This window comes from Anarrhichthys ocellatus, unplaced genomic scaffold (genome assembly GCF_004355925.1).
Source record: "Anarrhichthys ocellatus isolate YVR2014 unplaced genomic scaffold, GSC_Weel_1.0 scaffold209, whole genome shotgun sequence".
Taxonomy (NCBI): Eukaryota; Metazoa; Chordata; class Actinopteri; order Perciformes; family Anarhichadidae; genus Anarrhichthys; species Anarrhichthys ocellatus.
The window spans coordinates 41450-51926 of NW_022280239.1; the positions used below are offsets into that span (position 1 = coordinate 41450).

General features: G+C 40.3%; 2 protein-coding genes across 2 annotated transcripts in view; both read left to right on the forward strand.

Moving 5' to 3' along the window:
- The window catches only part of LOC116400828 (uncharacterized), a 26783-nt gene extending 22152 nt beyond the window's left edge, over nucleotides 1-4631 (forward strand). Inside the window, exons 6-11 of the mRNA XM_031878906.1 lie at nucleotides 63-125; nucleotides 783-843; nucleotides 1744-1788; nucleotides 2421-2617; nucleotides 3651-3710; nucleotides 3811-4631. Coding sequence (XP_031734766.1) covers nucleotides 63-125; nucleotides 783-843; nucleotides 1744-1788; nucleotides 2421-2617; nucleotides 3651-3710; nucleotides 3811-3882 — 498 coding nt within the window. The 3' untranslated portion in view covers nucleotides 3883-4631. The remainder of the gene's footprint in view (nucleotides 1-62; nucleotides 126-782; nucleotides 844-1743; nucleotides 1789-2420; nucleotides 2618-3650; nucleotides 3711-3810) is intronic.
- Nucleotides 4632-5444: 813 nt separating this feature from the next.
- On the forward strand, nucleotides 5445-7810 carry LOC116400821 (uncharacterized). Its single transcript, XM_031878892.1, has 2 exons — nucleotides 5445-6091; nucleotides 6173-7810. The coding sequence occupies exon 2, from the start codon at nucleotides 6189-6191 to the stop codon at nucleotides 6915-6917; it is 729 nt and encodes a 242-aa protein (XP_031734752.1). The 5' UTR covers nucleotides 5445-6091; nucleotides 6173-6188; the 3' UTR covers nucleotides 6918-7810.
- The last annotated feature ends 2667 nt before the right edge of the window (nucleotides 7811-10477 follow it).

Sequence of the window (10477 nt, forward strand, 5' to 3'; positions counted from 1 at the left end):
TATACATATACATATATATGTATAGAATATAACAAATAAGATGAACCCTTAAAATCTGTTTCATTGACCTGCTCTTCTCTCTGTTTGTCTCCAGAGTGTTTAAGAAAGCCAGTCCCAATGGAAAGGTGAGTCCTCTTCTTCCGCTTCTTTACCACCAAAAATAAATCATGTAAATCATTTTTAAAAAGTCTGTGGACGCCTGAAAAAAGTTTAGACATCGAAATGATATGTGAATAAAATATATATAAAGACGCTTTCTCGCAACCCTGGAATACTTTATTGAGGACAAACACAGTGACTGATGTCACATTAAATGATGAATCAGCACAAAGTCAACGAGACAACAATAAACAACTCAAAATAACAATTAGCAAACAATCGGAATAAAATGATATAACTAAACAGACATTGAGAGACAGAATCGGGTCTTCAATCACATCCCAAAAACAAGATTAAATAGAGATTTCAAATATAATAAAGTTTTCCAAAACTGTGATGCTCCAAGTTCCCCTCCAGCCTCACTATTCAACGCGTCAGGACGGCATGTTGATATAGTGTCTTTTCAAAATAAAACTTCTGTCTTCACAGGAAGTTAACTTTATGCAACAAAACCATTTAGTGAGGTTTAGAGAAAGAGCTGGTTTACGTTAACTTGACTAACTATCGAGTCACATGACAAAATGTATTGGCCGTTAGCTCTCCCGACAGTGATTCTGATTGGCGGTTAGCTCTCCCGACAGTGATTCTGATTGGCTGATCGGACCGCTGTGTTCCTCCCTCAGCTCACTGTCTATCTGGGGAAGAGAGACTTCGTGGATCATGTGGACCTGGTGGAGCCTGTTGGTGAGATCACTTTTTACTGATCTTCATTTCTTTAGTTTGTTGTTTCATCTCTTTGATAGCAGCTGTTTGGCGTTTATTGTTACATTACATTACAGCAGGGGCATCGTTAGGCCTATCTTCAGCCCCCCCAAATAATTTGGCATTATTGGATAAAAAAAAAAAAAAAAAAAAATTTTTTTTTTGGTGATGTCATTAAATTAAACTATTGTTTCTCACATGGACAAGTCATTCATAACTCTAACATGCTACATATGTGCATGCGTTCTGGTTTGTATGTTTTCTCCCCCTTCAAATTACAGTCCAACAGTGTATCATCATACTTAACGATGTAAAGTTGACACTGTCAGGTCCATTCTCCATCCATTGTGTGCGGTCCCTTTAAGAATCAGGATTTGGGAGTGACGCGGATATGAAAGCTAGTTTATCCGTCTTTCCTTTACAAGCAGGAAAATTATTTCTCTCTTTATTTGAGAAAAGTTCATATTTGTGTTGTCAAATTTCACTATGACCCTGAAATTCTGTCTCTTGTGTTATCATATACTGAATGAATGCAAGCAAAACTACAGAGCAAAATCACACTCTTGTATGAACTGTCTGAAACAATGGATATCCACGACCCCAAATGGGCCCCAAAAAAAGAGCGAACATGCCACTCCCCTTGGGGCTAAGACCCCCCTTTCTTTGAATCCTAGAAACACCCCTGCATTACAGTCATTTAGCAGCTTTCATCCAAAGCGACTTACAATTCAGATCCTATCACATTTCTACACCGTAGGCTCAGCTACGGGAGCTATTTTGGGGTTAAGTGTCATGCTCCGACCCTCTGATTGAAGGACGGCCCTGCTCTCCACTTAGCCACAGTCGCCCATCTTGTTCACTTTCTGACTTTTCTTCCTGCAGATGGCGTCGTCCTGATCGACCCGGAGTACCTGAAGGAGAGGAAAGGTGAGACATTCAAAGCAACGCCGGTGAAATAATCTCTAAACAGATTTAGCTCAATAAAATATGTAAAATATTAGAATTGGCCCTTTAAAATACCAACAACTCCTATTTTTTTAATTCACTGTATCTGTAAAATAAATGAACAAATATCAAATATCTATATCAAATCTTAGAATGAGCAGAGATGTAGGAGGAGCTTATTTCATATCACATCAATCAAAATGTATAAATGATAATAAATAATAAACGGTGTTTGGTTGCACACAGGTTCTACCAGGTAGTGGTGTCTCTACTTCACGTTGTTCAGGCCGCTCAGTGGATCCTGATTGGATCCAGCTTTGTTTGGGCTCAGCAACAGTTCAACTTTCTCAGGGAAGCGTCCTGGAGCCTCTGTTCTTCATATTATTTGATTTAATGGAACATTTTATTAAATCGCCTTATTTTCAGTTTTCATTTCTGCACAGAGTAAGAAAAAAGTCCAGGATGTGTTGAGCTTCATCACAAAGACTGGAGACTGTTCGCCTAGCTCCAGTATCAGTAGTTAATATAGTGTTAGTTATTGTTCATATACGTATATGATCATATTTTATGATCATATATCAGGATGTAAGTTCTGTGTTTCTCGTTCCCTTCAGTGTTCGTGACTCTGACCTGTGCGTTCCGTTACGGCCGTGAGGACTTAGACGTCCTCGGGTTGACGTTCCGTAAAGACCTGTTTGTGGCGAACGTCCAGGCATTTCCTCCGCCGCCCGAAGAGAAGAAGAGTCTGACTCGTCTTCAGGAACGGCTGATTAAAAAACTGGGAGAACACGCCCACCCGTTCACCTTTGAGGTACTGAGCCCAGTTGACCTGTTTCCTCATTCATTCATTGGTGAAGCCCTCAGCTCTGTCACATCAGATGGTCGGGTTGAAGGTTCGGGTCTCAGATCAAAGTCTTTAAAGGTTTTCTGGGTTTTGATGGAGGTGTGATGTTTCAGGGACGCCTCGATGGAATTTCCTCAAATTTGACACAAATGTCCACTCGGACAATGTGACCTCACAAAACACGTTTTTGACCTGAACTGAATTCATATGCTAATTATGACAACATTTCAAACAAAAGGTCAAAGATCAAAAAACAGTATTTAAGTCATAACTGTGAACTCTTAAAACTTGTGTACATCTTCTTGTGCCGGCGGGTCGAAGGTGTCTGAAGCTTCCTCCTTTTAGAATTTGTCAATTTCTTTGAAGTAACTTTCATATTTCCTTTTCTCTCGCTGAACATAAACACGAAGAGAGAAACACCAGAAGAACTTGAGCGGTTGGTGGAGTCGAGGTTCTGATTCTAGTTTTAGGTCTGATTGTTTTTAGTCTGAACGGCGGGAAAAGGAGCTCAAACATTCTTCTTCTGTGATCGTCTTTCTGTCTTTTAAAGTCTGTCTATTTATCATCATTGGATGTTTAAATATCGTCACAGATTCAAAGCATCACCGACACTCATGAATGAATTTATGACCTCATTATTCTCCAGTATTGATACATAATAGTCGTAGTGTAGCATTGTGTCATTGTCTCAGGATAAATGCTTCATCGGTCTGAAGATCAAAGAGCTCTTTTCCACAACGGGAACTTTTAAGGAATCCAGAACCCTGCAGGAACCAGGTTCTAGGTTTAGTTCCCTAAACAGACCCTGGTGTTTCAAAGAGAGAGAGCATGTTTTAAACTAGTGGGTGTGAGAGATGAATACAACCTCAAATGACCAACAGAGTTTCAGCTATAACTGGTTTAATCTGACTGATTGTCTCTGTAAAGGGGCTGAAGAAGAAGAAGAAGAAGTGTGACTGTTACTAGTTGGTATCTTCTGATAAAGTCGATGTGTTTTCAGATTCCTCTGAACCTGCCGTGCTCCGTCACCCTGCAGCCGGGCCCCGAGGACACGGGGAAGGTAAAAGACCCGCCACCTCGTCAGCAAACATTCGTCCTGCTCAGCTGAAAAAAAGAAATGGAATGTTCTAGATGTTCTAAATGTTCTTGTGTGTCTTCAGGCCTGCGGAGTCGACTTCGAGGTGAAAGCTTTCTGTGCAGAAAATGTCGAAGAAAAGATCCACAAAAGGTAAAAGTGAGTCCGCTGCAGTTTGACAGAATCAAGAGATGAATTATGAATGAAAGTGAAATCAGTCGTGCTTCAGCAGCTCCCTGCAGAGAGAGAGGATCACTGCTGCATGACCGACCAGAACCAGAACCAGATCTAAATATATATTCATGCTCATAATCAGGAGCCAGTAAACCTACCAGCATCACGAGGTTCATCAGACCAGAGTCATTCTAGAGTCCATAAAATAATGAAATGTCAGAGTCAAGGCCAGTTAGATTCTAACCGGCACAAACCTCCGTCAGGTAAAGGGTCAATGAGTCTAGACTACAGACTAGACCAGGGGTGGGCAAACGTTTTGGCTCGGGGGCCACATTGAGTTTTAAAATTTGACAGACGGGCTGGGCCAGTAGCAGATGAATGGAGAGTGTTTATGTGAACTAATATAAATTACAAGTAAGCCATGACCTAAAAAGTAAAGAAAACTTACAATTAATCTCAGTGGGAACAGTGCTGTTGGTCACCTTCTTTTGCCAGTGCATCAATGTTTGATGCCACTTTGGTTTTGGCAATTCTCAGAACAGATCTAATGTTTTTGTCAGTGAAAGACTGTGGTCTTTAGAGCAATTTGCTTCTTTAAAGGGATCATACAGATATTTGACTTTCACAATGAACATTTTCAGAGTTCTGCTCTGTAATCTCTTTCCTTGTCTCTCCCCCCTGTGTCATGGTGTGGGTACATCTCACTGGAGTCAGGAAACGTATCAGAATACCCTTATTTTATTGGCTAAACTGCATCACGTGACGTGATTTACAATGCATTGGTCGGTGTTTTTCCTGCACCGCTGAACAAGTGCCGTAAATGCTGGAAAGGAGCGTGAATAATTCCGCTGCATAAAGCAAAGGCCCGCGACCCACTGAAAACGGGTCCGCGACGAACCACCAGTTGAGAATCACTGGTCTACAGGATCGTGACGAGCGGTGAACAGCTGTTTGTGTGGCGTGTCTTCCATCTCTTCCTGTTTCTTTCACCTACATTACCCTGGGTCCTAAGCCCCTCCCTGTATGGCTTCTTATCACCTCTTTGCACCAATGTACATTTATAACAAATACCACACATATTACACGGTAATCAGCGTTATTATGTGTCAAACTCTATCGGTGCATCTCCGGTCTGTCTTTGTTCATCCTGCATCGCTCTGTTCTGTTCTTTAATGTAACGTAACGTAACTGGAGCGACAGAGCCTCTCCCAGCTGTTAGCAGACTGTTGTGCTAGCAGGCTCGCTCGCGAGTTGTACCCAGCATGCAGTTCGGCGGTGAAATTATATAAATGTACAATTATTAGTGTTACAAATTGTTTATCTGTCACAGACTGTTGTGTGCTGTGGTGTTTTTCTCTGTTAAAGAGCGTTAGTTGTGGGTTGTTAATTGTTGTGTTATAAAGTTATGACCATGACTAGGGTTCCCTCTCAATACATATAAGACAACTAGCGCTGACCGCAGAGCAACGACGGCAAACAATACATTTAGCTGCCTGTTGAAGACAGACAGCAGTTGTATGCACCGGTATAATGGTGTGTGAATAATTCATATCATACGGGAAATTGAAACCTGTACACCGCCCAGCCCTAGTCTTTATTATAGTTTGGACAATTTTGTACCAACATTTGACGGCCGGATTAAAATGCCCAACGGGCCGCATATGGCCCGCGGGCCGTAGTTTGCCCATGCCTGGTCTAGAGAGAGAGTTTAATTGGGTGAAAGTGAACAAACATTCACAAAAACTAAAAGTATTGTGTTTGGCTCTAGGAATATTATTTGTCAGGTGTTACAGTCCTTGGTCTTTTGTCATCTGCAAAACTGTCCATTCATACAGTCAGCAGCTGCAAAGAAAGACATAAATAAACTACAACCGGTTCAAAACCGAGCTGCCAGATGAGCACTCCAGTTCAGCTCAATAAGAACAAATAGAGCATACATGCACTCTCATCTGTCATGGTTCTCAGTTGAAATTAAACTCCACTACAGACTTCTCATGTTTTTGAGAAATGTAGTATTTAATTAATCAGACACCTGAATATTTCTTCAACCAATTACAAAACACATGCGACAGACATAACCATCACACAAGGAATGCTAGCTCAGGTCATTGGATATCTCCAACCCCAAGAACAAACCTCCTCAAAAGCAGTTATCTACCGTTATCTACCGAAGATGATGTCATAGTGTTCAGGTTTGAGGATGATGTCATGGTGTTCAGGTTTGAGGATGATGTCGTAGTGTTCAGGTTTAATGATGATGTCGTAGTGTTCAGGTTTGAGGATGATGTCATGGTGTTCAGGTTTGAGGATGATGTCGTAGTGTTCAGGTTTGATGATGATGTCGTGGTGTTCAGGTTTAATGATGTCGTGGTGTTCAGCTTTGAGGATGATGTCGTGGTGTTCAGGTTTAATGACAATGTCGTGGTGTTCAGGTTTAATGACGATGTCGTGGTGTTCAGGTTTAATGACGATGTCATGGTGTTCAGGTTTAATGATGATGTCGTGGTGTTCAGGTTTAATGATGATGTCGCGGTGTTCAGGTTTAATGACAATGTCGTGGTGTTCAGGTTTGAGGACGATGTCGTGGTGTTCAGGTTTAATGACAATGTCGTGGTGTTCAGGTTTAATGACAATGTCGTGKTGTTCAGGTTTAATGATGATGTCGTAGTGTTCAGGTTTAATGACAATGTCGTAGTGTTCAGGTTTGAGGATGTTGTCGTAGTTTTCAGGTTTAGTGATGATGTCGTAGTGTTCAGGTTTGAGGATGATGTCGTAGTGTTCAGGTTTGAGGATGATGTCGTAGTGTTCAGGTTTAATGACGATGTCGTAGTGTTTAGGTTTAATGATGATGTCGTAGTGTTCAGGTTTAATGACGATGTCGTAGTGTTCAGGTTTAATGACGATGTCGTAGTGTTCAGGTTTGAGGATGATGTCGTAGTTTTCAGGTTTAGTGATGATGTCGTAGTGTTCAGGTTTGAGGATGATGTCGTAGTGTTTAGGTTTAATGATGAAGTTTAAGAAACCTGCATTTTTATTCCAAATTTATATATTTTAAGAAAATGCCACAAGTAAAATCAAAAGACTTGTAGCAGCCAAACATCCTTCAAAATATGACGTTTTCTCTTGTAGATAATCATATTAATAGAATTTCAAGTGTCATTTGTACCTAATAAAATAAAAACGTGTTCCGGTTCATCCTCCTGCTTCAGTTTATTTATGTATTGATACATGTGTTTTAACATCAACGAGGGTCCACACGGTCAAAGTGCACATCAACATTTCTAACTGATGGAAAACAAAATGGAAACTTTGAGAATGTTGGTTTAAAAACTGAACGGAGCATAAAAGGCCGGTAAAAGTCACGGTTTATGATTCAATTATATTTCTGTTGCGTTTAGTGATGCGTAATCTGATAGATGGCTATTTAAATCACAAATATTCAGTGTTCTGAACTTATTGACCACATACACATTGATTAAGGCTACTAGTCCGTCTGTGAGTTTACTTGTTTCACTGCAGCACATTGTCACGAATCAATGAATCAATACCCTGTTGATTTGTTCCCTTGGAGCCGCCATCGAAGCTATTTAGCTTCAGTAGATCGTCAATAGTCTGCTGTCAGTCAGCAGAGAGCTTTACAGAGTAGAACTCCATGATGCATTCACTATGAACACATTGTGTTTAAAGCATGTTATTAATATTATAATATTGGTAGACTCAGATTCCAGTGGTGTCTGTAGGATTGTTTCAAATTGTGATCCAAACATTTCAAAAACTCCAGAGTTTTAAGACCAAAAGTTAACATTTATCAAAAAAAGATGAACGTAATCATTTCTGAAATTCACATCATGTTTTTATCAAACAAAATATTCTGCTTCAATCCATATTTGTTGGCGTTTAGCCTTTAAAAACAACATTTTTACTGCAGTTTACTCCAGCAGCAATCTAACAGCACCATGAACTACATTCATACAGCCACAATAACACAACATCTGATTTATTTTCCCCATTTTTGGGGGTGATGACGTCATAAAAGATGACAGACATTCCAAACTTCATTCGACAACTTTAATAAAAGCTATGAATGTAAAAAAAGAGACTTAATACATTTTAGACTCGCTGTACTCACAAATTTGACAGCTGGACTGTTTTTGTAGTTTATTACAAAAATAAATAAAATTATTTTCGCATGAAATTGTGAGCCGGAATATGTTTTGCCAAAACATCTGAATGTTACACAACTTGTAGGTCAGAGGTCGAGGGTCACATCCTGTTGGTTGGGTAAACTTTGACCAGACGAAACACAAAGTCAAAGGATCTGAGAGATTTCATCTTAAGCCTCGTCGTAGCTGTTGAGATATTTTAGTCTGAGCTACACCGCTAACATGCTACGAACAGCAGCTGTACAGATGCTAATTGTAGCTACGTAGCAGCAGACGAACCTGCTGATCTCACTGGAAACAAATCGTTCTTTTATTTTAAAGGTTATTTTGGGGGATTTAGCCTTTTTTTAGGTAGCAGACAGGAAACGGACGCGTAACAAAGGTTCCCACATGGGGGACATTGATAAATCATACACATGTGAAAACATGCTCCAACCATAGACTGTTTAAAGGAAGTGGACGTAGTCGCCATGACATCACCCGTTGGTTAGTGGACTGAAGACCAGTTTGGGACTTTGGCTGTCACCATCTTGTTTCTTGGAACCAAAAGTGACAATATGTGGATGAGAGGGTGGAGTGAGGCTCGGCAGGGCCAGCTACCGTTAGCTTAGCAATCTAGCGCTAGCTTGGTTAGAGAGGTGCATTGGTAACACTCAGTAACTATAACATTGGGAAACTAACTTTGGCTAAAAAACATGTTGGACGTACTGGTCCTGGATAGTTGATCCAGGTCTCGGTCACACGGACGATAAATCAACAGCGCTTCCACTTTATGTGAACGAATGAAACATTTCCCCATCTGGCTCTTGTTATGGGACTTTTAGCGCCCAGTTTGACCTGAGGTTACTAAAGACAGAGCGTTTGTCTTAGAAATGTTAATAGAAAGTATATTTCTTCCACACAGAAGCTGGTTCAGACCGCAGAACATCTCAGTGTTTGTGTGTTTGCAGGCTGAATGAGGAGAATATTAATGAGTTGAGTGAGATCAGTCAGACATACAGAGCAGCTCACGCTTCATCCTGATTCATTGAGAAACTTCAACCTTTGATTTGTCCAGTGTGACCTGAAGCCTCCGTGAATATGAACTCTGTGTTTCTATCTGCACAGAAACTACATTCTCTTCTTTTTTCTCTCATATTTTATTTGCAGTTTCTCTCATTTTACAAATCAAAGAGAACACAATAAACATGAAGACAAAACAACATAAAACAGACAATAAGTTAAATCGTAAGTTGTAGATAAAAAGGTGAAATGTTGAGAGAACCACTTGAATGATAAAAAGCATCATATTTCATTTATTTCATCGCAGAATAAAAACTCATCATTTCTTCTCTCAGTGAAGTTTAAGAAACCTGCGTTTTTCTCTCAAATTTAGATTTAAAGAAGAAGTCAAAATGACAAATGTGAGAAACTGAAGACTTGTAGCAACCGAACTCCAAATAAGACGTTTAATCAGTTATGAATATTCATACTTGTAATCAATCACATTCAAGACTTCGTCACATCTCTCATATGTATTTAAAAAGAAATTTATTAAATAATCAAAGAAGTAATCTTTTCGTAAATATTCAAACATTATGAATATGTCTCTTCTCCCCCTCTCTCCCCCACCCAGTCCCACCCTTTCAAAATAAAAGCCCCCATAGAGTAACTGCATCTTAACATGAAGCTCAGAATGAGGCTTCTCAAACAAAGCTGTACATGTCCAGTACAGAAATGACGGGAGCCATTTGTGGACTGTCCATCACGAATACAAGATTCAATCCAAGAGTATGAATCTAAAATGCAGAAAAGAGAGAAGCGATATCTCAATCGAACCTGAACGATACTACCGGTAACATCAGCGTGTGTAGCTATATATTGCGACATCTTCGTGCAGTAGAAGACACACTGTCAATATTTCCTGCGAAATTTTCTAGTTTATTATTATTATGAATTTTATTTTATTTGTTGTGGCTCAAGGGGGCGGCACCCTCTATTGACCAGCCGCCAGTGAATCTCAGAGTAATTATTCTACTTACATCACATTGTAAATATTCTGAGGTGAGGATGATGAGGTGAGGATGGAGATGAGGATGAGGATGATGATGAGGAGGTGAGGATGATGATGAGGAGGAGGAGGTGAGGATGATAATGAGGATGAGGATGAGGAGGTGAGGATGATGATGATGAGGAGGTGAGGAGGATGAGGATGAGGAGGTGAGGAGGATGAGGATGATGATGAGGATGATGATGAGGAGGTGAGGATGATGATGAGGAGGAGGAGGTGAGGATGATAATGAGGATGATGAGGATGAGGAGGTGAGGATGATGATGATGAGGAGGTGAGGAGGATGAGGATGAGGAGGTGAGGAGGATGAGGATGATGATGAGGATGATGATGAGCAGGAGGAGGTGAGGATGATAATGAGGATG